We start from the raw sequence: 18,147 nt of genomic DNA on the forward strand, positions 1-18,147 counted from the left end.
ACCCATAGAATACTCCAAAGTACTCAAGGAATGTGCAATCCAAGATGGCGGCCAATATGGCGAAGTTAGAATATTGGAAATGTTTATACAGAAATGTAACAGGCAATCAACAGGTCAAATTTAACTAATTTGGGGTCGCTGAACTCGAATATGACCCATAGAATACTCCAAAGTACTCAGGAATGTGCAATCCAAGATGGCGGCCAATATGGCGAAGTTAGAATATTGGAAATGTTTATACAGAAATGTAACAGGCAATCAACAGGTCAAATTTAACTAATTTGGGGTCGCTGAACTCGAATATGACCCCAAGAATACTCCAAAGTACTCAAGGAATGTGCAATCCAAGATGGCGGCCAATATGGCGAAGTTAGAATATTGGAAATGTTTATACAGAAATGTAACAGGCTATCAACAGGTCAAATTTAACTAAATTGGGGTCGCTGAACTCAAATATGACCCCAAGAATACTCCAAAGTACTCAGGGAATGTGCAATCCAAGATGGCGGCCAATATGGCGAAGTTAGAATATTGGAAATGTTTATACAGAAATGTAACAGGCAATCAACAGGTCAAATTTAACTAATTTGGGGTCGCTGAACTCGAATATGACCCCAAGAATACTCCAAAGTACTCAGGGAATGTGCAATCCAAAATGGCGGCCAATATGGCGTAGTTAGAATATTGGAAATGTTTCCCTGAGTGCTTTGGAGTATTCTAGGGATCATATTCGAGTTCAGCGACTCGAAATTAATTAAATTTGACCTGTTGATTGCCTGTTACATTTCTGTATAAACATTTTCAAATATTCTAACTTTGCAATATTGGCCGCCATCTCGGGTTGCACATTCCCTGAGTACTTTGGAGTTTTCTAGGGGTCATATTCGAGTTCAGCAACCTTAAATTAATTAAATTTGACCTGTTGATAGCCTGTTACATTTCTGTATAATCATTTCCAATATTCTAACTTCGCCATATTGGCCGCCATCTTGGATTGCACATTCCCTGAGTACTTTGGAGTATTTTTGGGATCATATTTGAGTTCAGCGACCCCAAATTAGTTAAATTTGACCTGTTGATTGCCTGTTACATTTCTGTATAAACATTTCAATATTCTTATTGGCCGCCATCTTGATTGCACATTCCTGAGTACTTTGGAGTATTCTAGGGTCATATTCGAGTTCAGCGACCCCAAATTAGTTAAATTTGACCTGTTGATAGCCTGTTACATTTCTGTATAAACATTTCCAATATTCTAACTTCGCCATATTGGCCGCCATCTTGGATTGCACATTCCCTGAGTACTTTGGAGTATTCTTGGGGTCATATTCGAGTTCAGCGACCCCAAATTAGTTAAATTTGACCTGTTGATTGCCTGTTACATTTCTGTATAAACATTTCCAATATTCTTACTTCGCCATAATGGCCGCCATCTTGGATTGCACATTCCCTGAATACTTTAGAGTATTCTAGGGATCATATTCGAGTTCAGCGACCCCAATTTAGTTAAATTTGAGTAGTTGATTGAACTTAAAAATCTTTTTATTGTGATTTTTCCATTCAGCCGCCATATTGGACGCCATCTTGAATATCTCGGTTCCCTTTGAGAATCGGGAAAATCAACAGGCAGATTCGGATTCAGGAGGGTCGATTTAGTCTAGATCCATAAAAAACTGGCCTGTTACACGATTTGCTTCTTGCATCGCTATTTTCGGCTTTTGTGCCTTGACTAATACACTCAAGCTATAAATTTTCTTGGGGTTTTCCCTTCTTTGAAAATAATCACCCTGCTTTATAGTAAAATTTGGTAGAATTTGGTCACAATAGTGACCTGATTTACACAAGAAGGGAAATCTCTTACACGAAATTCCATCACATCGATTAAAGATCGTGTATTTTTAAAGAAGGGAAAACCTCAAGAAAATATACATTATACATTGATTTTCTGAAAAGCTTTTTATTTACTTGAGGTTTTCCCTTTTTTGAAAATAATCATTCTGCTTTATAGTAAAATATGGTTGAATTTAGTCACATAAGTCAAATGATTAACAAAAGAAGGGAAAATTCTTACATAACAACACATTGAAAGAATGTAAAAAACATCTAATATCTATCGATCTACATTGTTACATCTCGTGGTGGTTGATAAAGTATTGTTTCAATAGTCAACACTTGCTTCTATTGTTCATGTCCGAACATTTCACTTTCTTTTTATCATTCATGTATTTATATTCATATTGTTGTCAAAACCAACGAAGTACAAACTAAATAATTCTTAACCACAAGTAATTGAGTGGGCAAGATTCCATTCATTCTCATATCAGGTAATATAAAAAAAAATCCGGGAAATGTCCATTCCGGGAAACGTCCATTCCGGGAAATTTCATTCCGGATAACGTCCATTCCGGAAAACGTCCATTCCGGATAATATCCATTCCGGAAAACGTCCATTCCGGGAAATGGAATTCCGGAAATTGTCATAGAATCATCTGTGTAATATTTTACACAGAACTGTGTCAGGAAACTACACAGATTTTGAAAGCTAGAACTGATCGTCAAGCTGTGTAATTTTTTTACACAGATCTGTGTTATCCAGATTTTGCGTGTATCCCAGGTTTTGGGCGATCTGTGTCAAATTTTACACAGATCTGTGTTATCTGGATTTTGCGTGAGGGGATGGGTTTCGACTAACGGCGTGCTGGGTTTCCAATCCAGAGGTCGTGAGTTCGATTCCCGTACCGGGATGATGAAGTTTTTTTATTAAAAAATTTAAGAATTTAAGAGTCAATCTGATGTGTTCTGATCGTTAACAATCGTTAATTTCTCGAGTGCTTTTCAAAACATATTCCAGTTCTGCTCCACTCTACTCTAGTACTGCAGCAAAAGTTAACCAGTCAATTCGCCAGCGCCCCAGCTCACTGGGCTGCCGAAAATTTTGACAGTTTCGGACCGAAATCATTCAAAACACACCGTCGTCGACTTTGCCGCAGAGCTGGAAAAATATTGCTGAAATGAGAGCAGAGATTGCAAAGGTTTAAAAAGACGGAAAATTTTAAATTAATTGTGAAAATACGCCGGAAAAACTTACCACCATGGATGACAACGACGAGCTGGAGTACGTGGAGGAGGATTACTACGCGTTCCTGAACGTGCCACGCAACGTAGGTTTGAGTTTTTGGGGTTTTTTCGGTGTCGGTTCGGGGTTGTTTCGTAATCTAACCTTTTGGTTGCGTCAAATTTGATTTGGGAATGTCCTTTTGTTTTGGTTGTAGGCTTCGCAGGAGGAGATTAGCGCCGCGTACCGGACGTTTAGCCGGATGTACCACCCTGACAAGCACCTTGATGTGGAGAATAAGGGCAAGGCCGAGGAGATGTTCAATCGGACGAAAAATGCGTACGAGGTGCTGTCGGATCCGCACCAGCGGGCCATTTATGACTCGTTGGGGAACAAGGGCCTTCAGACGGAGGGTTGGGAGTTGATCCACAGGACGCGGACACCGGCGGAGATTCGCGAGGAGTATGAGAGGCTTGCGAGGGAACGGGAGGAGCGGAGGATGCAGCAGAAGACGAACCCGCGGGGGAACATTACCGTTAACATAAATGCCACGGAGATCTTTAGCCGGTACGAGGACGAGTACGACGACGGGAGTCTGTTTCCGGCGATTGAGGTGTCGGGCATGAGCATGTCGCAGTCGATTGAGGCGCCGCTGTCGAGGACGGACACGGCGACGTTGTCGGGAAATCTGCAGCTTCAGAACGGGGTTGGCGGCGGGAACTTCCTGCTGTCGGGGAGGCGCCTCATCAACAAGGGCTGGTTCGAGGTGGATTGCGGCGCCGGAAGCGGGCCCGTGCTGGGGTTGAAGGGATCGAGGAACTTGACTAACCGGGTGTTTTTGAACGGCGGCACGACGGTTAACTTTAGACAGAATGCAATCATTCCCGGAATTGCTGGCAGTGAGTTGATTAAATATAGTCAACATGAATTTCACAAATAAAATTCACTCAATTTCCTTCTAGCGTTAGCCATTCAGCTCGACAAGCACACGGTGGGCTATTTGACGTACAACGCTGGTCTGCAGAGCTCGATGACGACCACGATCGAGCACAACACGGATCGGTACCATTGTAACGCAAGTGCCACGTTGGGCATTCCGCACTGCTACATCACTGCCAGCTACACGCGCAAGCTAGTCGAGCAGCAGCTTAAGCTGCGGGTGGCGTTGAAGTGAGTAAAAATTAGATTGGGATTATCTATGTTTATAGGACCTTTTCAAATAAAACTCTAGAAATACTGAATATGTAAGAACTTTTAAAATAAAGAATTGCTAAGATAAACGATTAAAAATTAAATTGCAAGGCGTACAAAAATTAAAAAAAATGTAACTTTACAGACTGAAAAAAAAAATCAAAAAAATTATACATAATCCGATATTTTAAATTCTAAAATTTTCTTATTCTAAAGTTCCAAAAATCTACAAATTCTAAAAGCTCCAAAAATTCTAAAAAATTAAAAGAATCCAAACACAAAAAAAAACAACAAATTCTTAAGAATTCATAGGTTTTTAAAAATGTCAAAAGCTCTCAGAATTTCAAATGTTTCAAAAAATCCAATAGATTCAAAAATTCAAAAACAAAATGCAAAGATCAAAATATTAAAAAAAACTACACATATTGTAAAAATTCTAAGAGCTAAAAAAAAAATCCAAAAGTTCACAAAATTCTAATAAATCAAAAATATTAAAACATCTTAATATTTAAAAAATATATATCAAAAATACATAAATTGTATAAATTCTAACAGTTCTTAAAAAATGTAATGTTAAAAAATAGTTTAAAAATCCTAAAAAATTTCAAAAGTTCAAAAAAATTTAAAAATAGAAGGTTCCGAAATTTAAAAAGGTCTTAAATTCTGAAAATTCTATAAATTCTAAAAATTCTTAAAAATCTAAAAAATCTAAAAATTTTAAAAATTCTAAAAATTTTAAAAATTCTAAAAATTCTAAAATTTCTAAAAATTCTAAAAATTCTAAAAATTCTAAAAATTCTAAAAATTCTAAAAATTCTAAAAATTCTAAAAATTCTAAAAATTCTAAAAATTCTAAAAATTCTAAAAATTCTAAAAATTCTAAAAATTCTAAAAATTCTAAAAATTCTAAAAATTCTAAAAATTTAAAAATTCTAAAAATTCTAAAAATTCTAAAAATTCTAAAAATTCTAAAAATTCTAAAAATTCTAAAAATTCTAAAAATTCTAAAAATTCTAAAAATTCTAAAAATTCTAAAAATTCTAAAAATTCTAAAAATTCTAAAAATTCTAAAAATTCTAAAAATTCTAAAAATTCTAAAAATTCTAAAAATTCTAAAAATTCTAAAAATTCTAAAAATTCTAAAAATTCTAAAAATTCTAAAAATTTTAAAAATTCTAAAAATTCTAAAAATTCTAAAAATTCTAAAAATTCTAAAAATTCTAAAAATTCTAAAAATTCTAAAAATTCTAAAATTTTAAAAATTCTAAAAATTCTAAAAATTCTAAAAATTCTAAAAATTCTAAAAATTCTAAAAATTCTAGAAATTCTAAAAATTCTAAAAATTCTAAAATTTCTAATTTTTTAAAATAAAATTTCTAATAATTCTTAAAATCCTGAAAATTTTAAAAAAATTCTAAAAATTCTAAAATTTTAAACATTCTAAAACTTCTGAAAATTTCTAAAAATTCTAAAAACTTAAAAAATAGCAAAAATGCAAAAATTCTAAAATAAAACCTTAAGTTACAAAAATTCTAGCAAATTTAAAAATTTAAAGTTACCTAAAATTTAAAAAGTTCAAAAAAAATCCAAAGGTTACAAAAAATCCACAAATAAATAAAATCAATAAAACCAAAAGTTTTAGAAATTCAACAAAAAATCCTAGAAATAAAAAAAAACAAAGTTACAATTTACAAAATTTACAAAATTTACAAAATTTACAAAATTTACAAAATTTACAAAATTTACAAAATTTACAAAATTTACAAAATTTACAAAATTTACAAAATTTACAAAATTTACAAAATTTACAAAATTTACAAAATTTACAAAATTTACAAAATTTACAAAATTTACAAAATTTACAAAATTTACAAAATTTACAAAATTTACAAAATTTACAAAATTTACAAAATTTACAAAATTTACAAAATTTACAAAATTTACAAAATTTACAAAATTTACAAAATTTACAAAATTTACAAAATTTACAAAATTTACAAAATTTACAAAATTTACAAAATTTACAAAATTTACAAAATTTACAAAATTTACAAAATTTACAAAATTTACAAAATTTACAAAATTTACAAAATTTACAAAATTTACAAAATTTACAAAATTTACAAAATTTACAAAATTTACAAAATTTACAAAATTTACAAAATTTACAAAATTTACAAAATTTACAAAATTTACAAAATTTACAAAATTTACAAAATTTACAAAATTTACAAAATTTACAAAATTTACAAAATTTACAAAATTTACAAAATTTACAAAATTTACAAAATTTACAAAATTTACAAAATTTACAAAATTTACAAAATTTACAAAATTTACAAAATTTACAAAATTTACAAAATTTACAAAATTTACAAAATTTACAAAATTTACAAAATTTACAAAATTTACAAAGTTTACAAAATTTACAAAGTTTACAAAATTTACAAAATTTACAAAATTTACAAAATTTACAAAATTTACAAAATTTACAAAATTTACAAAATTTACAAAATTTACAAAATTTACAAAAAAAAAACAAAATGCAAAGATCAAAATATTAAAAAAAAATTACACATATTGTAAAAATTCTAAAAGCTAAAAAAAAATCCAAAAGTTCACAAAATTCTAATAAATCAAAAATATTAAAAAATCTTAATATTTAAAAATTATATAAAAAATACATAAATTGTATAAATTCTAACAGTTCATAAAAAATGTAATGTTAAAAAAAAGTTTAAAAATCCTAAAAAAATTCAAAAGTTCAAAAAAATTCAAAAATAGAAGGTTCCGAAATTTAAAAAGGTTTAAGAATTCTGAAAATTCTATAAATTCTAAAAATTCTAAAAAATCTAAAAAATCTAAAAAATCTAAAAAATCTAAAAAATCTAAAAATTCTAAAAATTCTAAAAATTCTAAAAATTCTAAAATTCTAAAAATTCTAAAAATTCTAAAAATTCTAAAAATTCTAAAAATTCTAAAAATTCTAAAAATTCTAAAAATTCTAAAAATTCTAAAAATTCTAAAAAATCTAAAAATTCTAAAAATTCTAAATTCTAAAAATTCTAAAAATTCTAAAAATTCTAAAAATTCTAAAAATTCTAAAAACTTAAAAAAATAGCAAAAATGCAAAAATTCTAAAATAAAACCTTAAGTTACAAAAATTCTAGCAAATTTAAAAATTTAAAGTTACCTAAAATTTAAAAAGTTCAAAAAAAAAATCCAAAGGTTACAAAAAATCCACAAATAAATAAAATCAATAAAACCAAAAGTTTTAGAAATTTAACAAAAAATCCTAGAAATAAAAAAAAAACAAAGTTTCAAAATTTACAAAATTTACAAAATTTACAAAATTTACAAAATTTACAAAATTTACAAAATTTACAAAATTTACAAAATTTACAAAATTTACAAAATTTACAAAATTTACAAAATTTACAAAATTTACAAAATTTACAAAATTTACAAAATTTACAAAATTTACAAAATTTACAAAATTTACAAAATTTACAAAATTTACAAAATTTACAAAATTTACAAAATTTACAAAATTTACAAAATTTACAAAATTTACAAAATTTACAAAATTTACAAAATTTACAAAATTTACAAAATTTACAAAATTTACAAAATTTACAAAATTTACAAAATTTACAAAATTTACAAAATTTACAAAATTTACAAAATTTACAAAATTTACAAAATTTACAAAATTTACAAAATTTACAAAATTTACAAAATTTACAAAATTTACAAAATTTACAAAATTTACAAAATTTACAAAATTTACAAAATTTACAAAATTTACAAAATTTACAAAATTTACAAAATTTACAAAATTTACAAAATTTACAAAATTTACAAAATTTACAAAATTTACAAAATTTACAAAATTTACAAAATTTACAAAATTTACAAAATTTACAAAATTTACAAAATTTACAAAATTTACAAAATTTACAAAATTTACAAAATTTACAAAATTTACAAAATTTACAAAATTTACAAAATTTACAAAATTTACAAAATTTACAAAATTTACAAAATTTACAAAATTTACAAAATTTACAAAATTTACAAAATTTACAAAATTTACAAAATTTACAAAATTTACAAAGTTTACAAAATTTACAAAATTTACAAAATTTACAAAATTTACAAAATTTATAAATTTTATGACTAAAATGAGGTCGCAAATCTGGAATTTGATGTCAAAAACAAGAAAATAAAAAACGGATTTTTTTTCGTTATTCAATATCCGAAATCCCATACAAACCTTCGGATAATCGAGTATGGACTGTATAGTGAGAAAATAAGATGTAAATAAAAAAAATGAATTTTACGGAAATGTGTGATTTTCAACGGTTTCCGGAATAAAGTACTTCATATCATTAGTATTTCTGATAAACTTCTACACTTGGTTGTTGTCATACCAGCTCCGTGTGAAAATGATAGTCCATCCCTTTTTAGTTTGACTTTATCAAAAGATTGGGCTGAAAATTAAAAAGTGTCAAACAAAAAAAATAAATATTTTCCGGATTTTAATTTATATTTTTAAAAGTATTTAGAATATCGCGTTAATATTTTCATTCCTTTGCAGAGGTGGAACGTTCGGCTTCCTCGCAGAGTACGGTGCGGAAAAGAAGGTCTCCAAGTACAGTTCCATTGTCGCAACGGTCAGCTGCGGCGTGCCAACCGGTGTCACCCTGAAAATCAAGTAAGTTTCACTAAATGTACTTTTGAAGTTGAACTAAAATTTCATTTCTTTGTGCAGAATAATTCGCTCCACGCAGACGTACCTGTTTCCGATCCACCTGAGCGAGGAAATCATCCCGGCGGCCGTCTTCTACGCCACGGTGACCCCCCTGCTAACCTACTTCATCCTCAAGAAGACGCTGATCGACCCGATGAACGAGGCCGCCAAGCAGCGCAACATCGAAAAGGTCAAGGAGACGAACCGGGCGCGGATGGCGGAGAAGCGTCGGGGCGCGGAGTCGGCGATCGCCCTGATGGGTGCCATGTACGAGCGGATCCGCACCGAGGAGCAAGGGCGCCAGGGTTTGATCATCGTGGCCGCGCTGTACGGCAAGTTTGGACCGGACGAGAACGTGACGGCGGAGCAGCGCGACGAGATGGGCTTCATTCAGCACAATCCGAACGTGATTGACGTGAAGGTGCCGCTGCAGTGTTTGGTGAAGGACGCGCGGTTGAACGTGTACGGGAAGACGAAGGTAGATTTTCGGAAATTCTCTTTTGTAAATTTGTCAAACTCAGAGATTCTGCTTTCAGAGCGAACTGCCGGGCTTTTACGACCCGTGCTTTGGCGAGGACAAGCTGCTGCGCGTAGACTACGAGTTTCGGGGCCAGTCGTACAGCATAACGGTGGCGGACAACGAAGACCTGTCGATACCGGCCAGTGGTGCGTGATTTGAATCTGCTCTAAAAAAAACGTTAATTGAAATTAATTTCCAATTTTAGCAAACGGAACGGCTCAGAACTAAAGTTATCTTAGCGCAAACCAGCTTCCAAAAATAAAACCTTGAGTGTCGCATGGCCGGGAATTGAGTCAACCAAAATAGGCAGTGCATTTTTTGTTTTTGCTTTTTTGTGGAAGTAAAATATGAGGAAAATTGAGTTGTTTTAGTAGATGAAACTCGACAAAGTAGTGTTGTTGGTGCCGAACGAAATAGAAATGTTATATGACGAACATCGTTTTTTCAGTGTGTAAGATTATTTGCGTTTGGAAATTGTGAAAGAGAGACCTAAATTGCTGTTAATTTCTTTAATTTTAGAGTCACCAGGAAAATATTCCAGAGTAGCAGTATCACAACGCTGTGGAACTTCGTCGTTATGCCGTTAATCGGTAAGTCAAATATTTTTTTTGGGATTAGATCAGAACAGACTCAAAAGTTACACGGGCTGTAGAAGAAAAGAAACAAAACTTCAAATATTACAGAGCATTTATTGAGGAGAGTGAATGGTTTCATATTCAGCATTCGTTTACATGAAAACATTTTTAAAACACAGCAGCATTGCTAAAAAGTGAAATTATTTATTAAAATATTTTAAAACGAATCCTTACCTTGAACATCATTCTTTCAACAACCTATCCAAGTCCACCTGGCGCAGGTCGATACACCCAGATATCAATTTCATCAAAATGATGCAGCCCCTATTATATAAGGATGTGGGTCATAAACTCTCTTCCCTCAGTGAAAAGTCCGAAAACATTGTTTGCAAACTAGACAAGACTCACACCTTGAGCGTCCCGCGAAAATAACCCCGTTCCGTTTTATTTTGTAAATTTCCCGGAAGTTCACAAAATAAGCAGCAATAAATAATGTTCTGAAAATGTTTCGTTTCGATTCGAACACTATTCACTGATAAAAACCAATTTAAAGGGACTTGCATAGACGCCATTGTTCCCATCACGCTACTAAGGGTCAGGAGCGACGAGAAATTCATAAGCATGCCCCAGCCGAACCTTCAGTAGACTAGCAAGCAATCTATCGCGTATTAAAAACTAAAAACTAAAAACTAAAAACTAAAAACTAAAAACTAAAAACTAAAAACTAAAAACTAAAAACTAAAAACTAAAAACTAAAAACTAAAAACTAAAAACTAAAAACTAAAAACTAAAAACTTAATTCTCGACGAAAACAGTTATCTGGTGGGCTCCAAAATTTTTCTTGATGTTCCTTGGCCGATTTTTTTTTGTTTGGCCATTAGGGTGACCTACGTCGCGTTAGGGTCGTCCAAAATTCCGATTTTAGCTGTCTTGGATGCAGATAAAGGAATATTAGATAAGCTTTTAAGGAAAATTAGTTTGAAGGTTCAAAAATCTAGCCTGATATTTGTTTTTCCTGAAAATATTTTTATAGGATTCCGCGGGAAATTTGAAAATATCATAATCAACTATTTTTAATAAAACAGTAGTAACTATAAAATTGAGGCAAAGCCCTATACTTTTTTGGGTACTAAAATTTTCGTAATTGAAAGCCGCAACCTCATGGTTTATGGACAAGTAATAGTAGTTTATGCAACAAGTTGCAAAAAGAGGTTTTTTTCAGCACGAGTCGTACATTTATCCAACGAGGTTCACCGAGTTGGATAAATACAAAGAGTGCTAAAAAAATCAAGTTTTGCAACGAGTTCCATACAACATTTTTTGCAATTCCGAAAAACACCCATTGAGTGAAATTTTAAGTCAAATTTTCATGTATTTTGTCAATAAATCGTTTAAATCAAAAAAATGTTGAAAAGTGTTGCTTTTCGAAAAAAGTGCTGAAAAGTTCAATTTTTCAGCACCCATTTCAGTGCTGAAAAGTAGAACTTTTCAGCATTTATTTTGAAAAGTGTTGCTATTCGATTCTGTTATTTTTGGTACAGAAAAGTAGGCTATTTCGTCGTTCAAAAATGACAGGAAAAGTAAGTAGTTTCACGACGGAATTGCAAAAACTAATTTTCAAAAAAAAATTTTAACGAAAATGGCCTTACGAATTTTGCACGCCCGAAAGGTTAATACCTGTCGATACCACGCAGTAATACCAACATTACACTCTTTTTTCTAATGTTGGTACTACTGCGCAATTTTGACATTTCGGGCGTGCACCATTCGTAACGCCATCTTCGCTTGAAAATATGAATAGGGTTTTTTTTTCTTTTGTGTAACTCTTTAACATTTCGGAAATCAATAGTTTATCAAGAGCCCTCGGTTTTTCTGCAATTACATTATTTCGTTTTTTTATGTTTTCTTCGTTAAATGCATTTACTTTTTAGTGTTATTGTTTTATAGGTTCTTTTAATGTTTTGGCCATTTTTTTACATGAAATTAATCTTTATGTTTGCACTCTTGTAAGTAAGTCTTGGCTAATTTGCATACACAGTTTATCTTGTCAATCTTGTCTGTACTTCTTTCAATTCAATAACTTACATCGTCTATTATCACCACGGGAAAGGCTGAAACGGTCACAAATGTCACAGCCAAGCAAATTAAGAAAATTAGTGTTTTCATTTTATCAGCAATACTGCCTGAACTTTTGTGAGCACACTTTTTATAGACGATAAAGTTTGCTTATCGGCAGGGTGGCTAGTGAAGTCGGGAAATTAAAAAAAAATCCCGGAAATACCAATTAACGGCAAATACTTGTTTAGCTTGAAATGATTTTTGTATTAACATTTTTGGGATTTATATAAAAAACAAAAAAAGGATTCATAAAAGCTTATGTTTTAAAAATACGAAGAGGAATTTAAAATTGAGAGTAGAATTGCCAACCTGCTTATCGTCTTAGTATCGATTTCAACTTAATAGCCATTCTAAATCTAATTTTGCACACTAGGAGGTATTTCTCCACATCAAACTTTGTTTGAAAACAAGTGAGAGCAGTTCTGTAGATTTTCGCAAATAAATATATTAAAATGTGTAACTTGTGAAGATTTTTTCTGATCGATTTGGTGTCTTGAACAAAGGGGGTAGGTCGTCAATTACAAAAGAATAGTCAAAATTTATTTGTTTATTCAACTCAAGTCACTAAAAGTGTCACTTAATTAAGTTTATGATTTTTTGAAAAAAAAAAAATATGATAAGCTTAACAATTCAGTTTGACCAAAATAGACATAGTTACCCTACTTTGGATATAGAACACTAGGGTGTAATATGGCTGTATGGAAAAAAATAAAGTTGTCCAAATTTGGCTAGCAAAGCAACTTTTTGGTTCCTTATAGGGTCCTTAACAACTCCCCAAAGTTTGGGAACGATTGGTTTAGTCCTCACTTTGCGCAAAGCAATTCAATTTTCCATACAAATTTGTGTGGGAAAAATCATTTTTTTGAATTTTGATATTTAAAAAATCCACGTTTCACGCTATATCAAAACCGAATTCATATTCGGATGCTTTGGAATGTGCTCTACAACTTTCCCGAAGAGAGTATGGTGCTAACTTGCTCCTGAAAGAAGATACAGCGTCCTCAAAACTCGTCTAAAACGTGATTTTCGATCAAAAAACACGTTTTAGACGAGTTATGAACACGCTATATCTTTTTATAGGAGCAAGTTAGCACCATACTCTCTTCGGGAAAGTTGTAGAGCACATTCCGGAGCATCCGAATATGAATCCGGTTTTAGTATAGCGTGAAACTTGGATTTTTTAAGTATCAAAATTCAAAAAAATGATTTTTCCCATACAAATTTGTATGGAAAATTGAATCGCTTTGCGCAAAGTGAGGACTAAACCAATCGTTCCCATACTTTGGGGAGTTGTTTAGGACCCCAAAAGGAACTAACATAATGCTGTGCTGGAAATTCGATTTTGATATTACACCCTAGTAGAACACACGAGGCATTTTTTGAACTTTCATTTATTTAACAAATCCAATCACATTAGACCTAAGCAGCATCTCATTTTTTACGCAATCCGCAGGTTGGAAGAAAAATGCACTTTTGATCCTGAAATTATAATTTTAGGCAAAATCCTATGATTTTAGGGGGGAAAATTGTTTTCAAGTACTTACATCTTCCAGTGGTGCCTCGGGAAAGGCAGCAGTGAACACGGCCAGAAATGCCACCACCAGGCCGATTAGGACAACGAATGATTTCATGTTTCGGTAGGCCCCGGGGAATGTTGGTGATTTGTTTTTTCAAGCTTCTTTTATACTTTAAGACGTTGACTAATTCCTAGCAAATCTGTGCTAATTTCTGCACAAATCAAGTTAATGTCCGTTATGAAATGCATTTTTCAAGGCTTGATTTTTTGAAGCAAATTTGGAGATGGTTTAATTAAAAAAATATACGCTACTTAACTGAAAAATAGAAGAGGTTTTCGATAGGCTGGACATTATTTTAGTAGATGGTGCGACCTCAAGTAGAAAAAGCTTATTGATGCCGATGCCATCAGACCTACTTTGCTATGGAAAGGACTAATTAAATCGCGTCCAATCTTCGCCACGCAAGAAGAAGGTGATTTTAGCGGATTGCAGACTAGATTTCGTCATGTTTATGTGACCATTAGCTAAGTCCAGGTTGTCTAGGAATTCATAATTGGAAATAGAACCAATTCTTCCTTCATCGTCTTTTTGTTTAAAGGGATAAGGGAAATTCTCCACGGTATCCATCAGAAAGATTCGCTTGGAGTTGGATGGTTTTTGGTATGGTGAAAGCACTGTGAAGTGGAGCAACGTGTTTAATCACGTTGAATCTTGAGATTATCAGTTCGCCGACGTGCCCTTCGAGCAGCGACGCTATGGAAAAAGGCCAATTCAATCTAGGGTATTTCTCTAAAAAACTAAACCATAACATCAAGTCAAAAGTGCAAATTTTATTGGTTACGAAATCTATGTACAACCTTTCCATCAAACGCTTCACTCGATCTTATAATTGTAACTCACATCATAGTTTGCCACTAGCATCTGCAGCGTCAGAATATTAGAGAAGAAAAACACCACGCTCTGGATCCAGATGAACTCGAACGTGTTCCAGCCCTTGAACTCGAGCAGATAGGCCGGCAGGAGCCATCCGCCTTGCGCGATGAACCACATGACGGGGATGAAGACCGCCTTGCGCAGGCCCATGTTGCGAAAGTTCTTCACGCTGAGCGGCAGCAGCGAGAGGAACCACACAAAGTACTGGGACGTGACGACCGGGTTGTAGGTGACCATGACGAAGGCGATGGCGAACAGGGCAAAGCCCAGGGTTTGGCGGTGCTTTCCGTAGCGGAGGGTTAGCATAAGGATGAGGATGAGCTGGGGGAGGAAGGTGAGGATCTTTTCGATGAGGGTTGGTGAGAAGTTGGAGCCGAGATATTGAAGGTAGAAGTAGAGGGAGAAGTTGTGGCGGGTGTCCTTGCGGATGAGGTGATAGAGGGTGGACTCGTAGAGGAACTGGTAGCCGTAGAGGTAGTAGAAGAAGGCGGTCGTGGTGGCCAGGGAGAGGCACGTTCCGAGGACTAGGGCGAGCTGTTGGGCGTTGGGGAGCAGGATTGCGCGGAGGTAGTCCTTGACGGTGGTAAGGGGTTTGTCCAGGGTTGCCAGGTAGAACGCTAGACAGAATCCGATCGGGTAGAGGCGGAAGTGGATTGAGAGGCCAAGGAGTAGTCCTGCGGTGAAGTGCTGGGTGAACGTTTGTTCGTTACGGAGCAGGAAGAAGAGGGAGAGCAGGACTAGCGAGCAGGATACGCAGTCGCCGTTGCCTCGGGTCGCGATCACCATCGTGAGCGGGTTGTACAGCCAAAAGTACGCGCTCAGCTCGGCCATCCGGATGTACTTTGGTGGCAGCGTTTCGTTGCTGTTGTTCAGGATCTCGTTCTTGCGCTTGATCAGGTATTTGTTGCGATTGTTGAGCGTTTCCAGCTTGAGAAGCTTCTTCTCGATCGAGATCTTGTTCCCGCGGTAGCAGTTGAGCAGGATCCACTTGATGAGGACCCCGATCAGGATGTCAAACAGCGAGAAGAGAAACTTGCCGAAACTTCGGTGCAGCAACACGTTTGGCAGCACCAAATAGGCCAGCAGTGGCGTGTAGCGGTACGTGTGCCTCTTGAACGGTGAATCCAAGCTGAGTACGTGCGCAGCTCCGTCGGTGACCACTCGGTAATCAATGTCCGTGTACTGCACATCCGACAAACTGTCCTGCACCTCACCGTAGTAAACCAGGAATATTCGGATGGTGATGCTCGCGATGAGATGCTTCGTAAAGGTCATCATGGTTGAAATGCTTTGGTGATGATCTGCAAAATGAACGCGCTATCGCTAAGTGAAAAACCAACCTCAACGTGAAGATACTTACATATTTAAATTTATTACAATGATAAGTTGTTAGTAGATTGCTTTCTTTCGTTTTACCCCACCTAAACTGTTAGTCTAAATAATCGTTCACTATTCACTAAAAACGCATTGTCCACAAAACAATTTCACAGCTTCGTGCCCATTTCCCGGGCGGCCTTCTGCAAACACTGCTGAAACTGCTGAAACTCCTTCTCGCACACCCGATGGGCCACGTTCAAATCCGTGGTCACACACGTGGCGTACGCGGCGGCCGCCACCGAACACTTGGCCAACAGCACCGGATAGTTGCGCAATCTCTGGTTCGCCTTCCGCACCGATTCCATCCTCCTCGTCACTTCACTTGGGCCCAATCCGGAACGACCGAAGCTCGCGCTTGTTCGGGTTCTCCTCCGCGATGAACGCGTCGTACAGGGGCTTCGAGAAGAAGATCAACAGCGCCGACACGGTCAAGGCCGACGACCAAACGCGCGGGTTGCGCTGGAACCAGTTACGCTTGGGGACAAGAACGCGCCGCCGCGGATCGTAGTTGATCATCACCGCCGCTACTCCTGCTACTGCTGCTGCTTCTTTTGCTGTTGTTCCCGTTCGCGATCGGCGGCTTCCTTGTCCGCCAGATAGTCACGGTCCAGCTTGATTCCGGAACAACACAGCGATACCTGGTGCCACTTTAGACAGCACTGGCGCATAGCCTCCAGCACATCGTAGCAGCGCGTTTCGTCGAATTTGTGTTCTGGGAAAAACAAGTTGCGTTAGTCGAGAATGGTCCCCTGGTTTGCTAAACAGGTTTGCCGGCTAGGTTAGGTTACGTAAGGTTTTGCGGAGATTTCTCTTGGGTTTGGAAATCAATACGGCTCACGTACCTTTTAGACAGGTTTGGATTCTGCAGGCCGAAACTTTACACGGATCTTTGGACTTCTTGCTGGACATCAATAGCCTGGAAGGAAGGATACAGTTAAGGGGCGGTGCACTTAGTCATATATTACGCAGCAACTACTGCTAATAACAATATTATAGAACTTTTAATATGTATAGATCTGTTAAGGCTTACCTTTCGCATTAGTTTGTACGGGAAAATGTCGCCTTTAAATAGTTTAAAATTCGATTTTTCACCAATTTCTCACTAAAGCACTTCTGATGTTGACAAAACGAAAGTTGCACCTGAATGCTGCGAATGTGACAGCTGTTGTGATTCAGCGCAGCAGGCCGGTCTGTCGAAACGGTTTCCCACCCAAAAGGGGAGGGTGGCTAATACAATTTGGCAAAAAAATCAAGAAAAATAAATAAATAAATAAAGTCTAGAAATAAAAAAAATTAAATTACAAGCCAAGAAATTGACAAAGGATTTTTTTTAAAAAGGCATCTTTTGCTCCAAGGATTTTTTAAGACAATTTCGGAAGTTATATATCGACGTCGTCGTGCTATCTTGTCGCACCCGCCATTTTGACGTTCCGAGAAAAACGCGTTTAAATGTTTGACCTTGAATAAACGAAAACTAAAGCACGCAATGTAAACAATAACAAACACGTTTTGTTTGGCTGACCATTCTGTGCATTGTCCCGAAGTTTGGTTGAAATTGGTTGCTGGAGTCCCGAGTTATAATTACAAATGTTTACGGTAGTCTAACTTGTACGTGCGTCAAACGCGTTCTGACCTGAGATCCCTTTGGCCAATTGTCGCACTTACATCAATTTTCAGGGAGTGACAAGATAGAGTTTAATCTACAGCTTTTCAGAACCTGAACTATTTTCTCAATCTTTTTAAGGGTGCACAGCAACCAAGGAAGTTGCTGTCTTCTTATTCCAAAATTGTCAATCTTCCGGACCCAATCCTGCAAAAATCTTATTGTTATAGTCTAACTTTGTTGTAAATTATTTTGTAGACAGTAGTTTACTGCCCATTGCATAAATGTCCCATATGCATTTCCATCACTTTTGAGTTATTGATGCAGTTTGGTTCAAAATCGTGTGCTCTTTCTAAAGAGCCTATAACATCCAGTACTTTGTTCTGGAAATCGGGAGGAAATCCAGTTTTTTCGTGAAAACTTAACACGTATCCTTATGTGTGGGACAAACTTCAAATGCGTTTTTCTCAGTTTGCTGTTTTTGCATATGGGACAATTATGCGAA

General features: G+C 34.9%; 5 protein-coding genes across 5 annotated transcripts; 1 reads left to right on the plus strand and 4 right to left on the minus strand.

Annotated features, from left to right (window-relative positions):
* Positions 1-2,941: 2,941 nt before the first annotated feature.
* Positions 2,942-9,960, plus strand: LOC6043530 (dnaJ homolog subfamily C member 11). Its single transcript, XM_038256723.1, has 7 exons — positions 2,942-3,161; positions 3,273-3,954; positions 4,018-4,225; positions 8,847-8,963; positions 9,021-9,477; positions 9,536-9,665; positions 9,725-9,960. The coding sequence occupies exons 1-7, from the start codon at positions 3,093-3,095 to the stop codon at positions 9,745-9,747; spliced, it is 1,686 nt and encodes a 561-aa protein (XP_038112651.1). The 5' UTR covers positions 2,942-3,092; the 3' UTR covers positions 9,748-9,960.
* Positions 9,961-14,539: 4,579 nt separating this feature from the next.
* Positions 14,540-15,962, minus strand: LOC6043529 (GPI mannosyltransferase 1). The gene has a single exon (XM_001859546.2). The coding sequence runs from the start codon at positions 15,938-15,940 to the stop codon at positions 14,603-14,605; it is 1,338 nt and encodes a 445-aa protein (XP_001859584.2). The 5' UTR covers positions 15,941-15,962; the 3' UTR covers positions 14,540-14,602.
* Positions 15,963-16,009: 47 nt separating this feature from the next.
* LOC6043525 lies at positions 16,010-16,588 on the minus strand. Its single transcript, XM_038257873.1, has one exon. The coding sequence runs from the start codon at positions 16,553-16,555 to the stop codon at positions 16,358-16,360; it is 198 nt and encodes a 65-aa protein (XP_038113801.1). The 5' UTR covers positions 16,556-16,588; the 3' UTR covers positions 16,010-16,357.
* Positions 16,010-17,211, minus strand: LOC6043524 (cx9C motif-containing protein 4). Its single transcript, XM_038257871.1, has 3 exons — positions 17,070-17,211; positions 16,882-16,955; positions 16,010-16,751 (listed from the first exon to the last, which is right to left on the minus strand). The coding sequence occupies exons 2-3, from the start codon at positions 16,946-16,948 to the stop codon at positions 16,573-16,575; spliced, it is 246 nt and encodes an 81-aa protein (XP_038113799.1). The 5' UTR covers positions 16,949-16,955; positions 17,070-17,211; the 3' UTR covers positions 16,010-16,572.
* Positions 16,028-16,377, minus strand: LOC6043528 (NADH dehydrogenase [ubiquinone] 1 alpha subcomplex assembly factor 8). The gene has a single exon (XM_001859540.2). The coding sequence runs from the start codon at positions 16,342-16,344 to the stop codon at positions 16,147-16,149; it is 198 nt and encodes a 65-aa protein (XP_001859578.2). The 5' UTR covers positions 16,345-16,377; the 3' UTR covers positions 16,028-16,146.
* Positions 17,212-18,147: the final 936 nt, after the last annotated feature.

Source organism: Culex quinquefasciatus, chromosome 2, assembly GCF_015732765.1.
Source record: "Culex quinquefasciatus strain JHB chromosome 2, VPISU_Cqui_1.0_pri_paternal, whole genome shotgun sequence".
In the NCBI taxonomy this organism is placed as follows: Eukaryota; Metazoa; Arthropoda; class Insecta; order Diptera; family Culicidae; genus Culex; species Culex quinquefasciatus.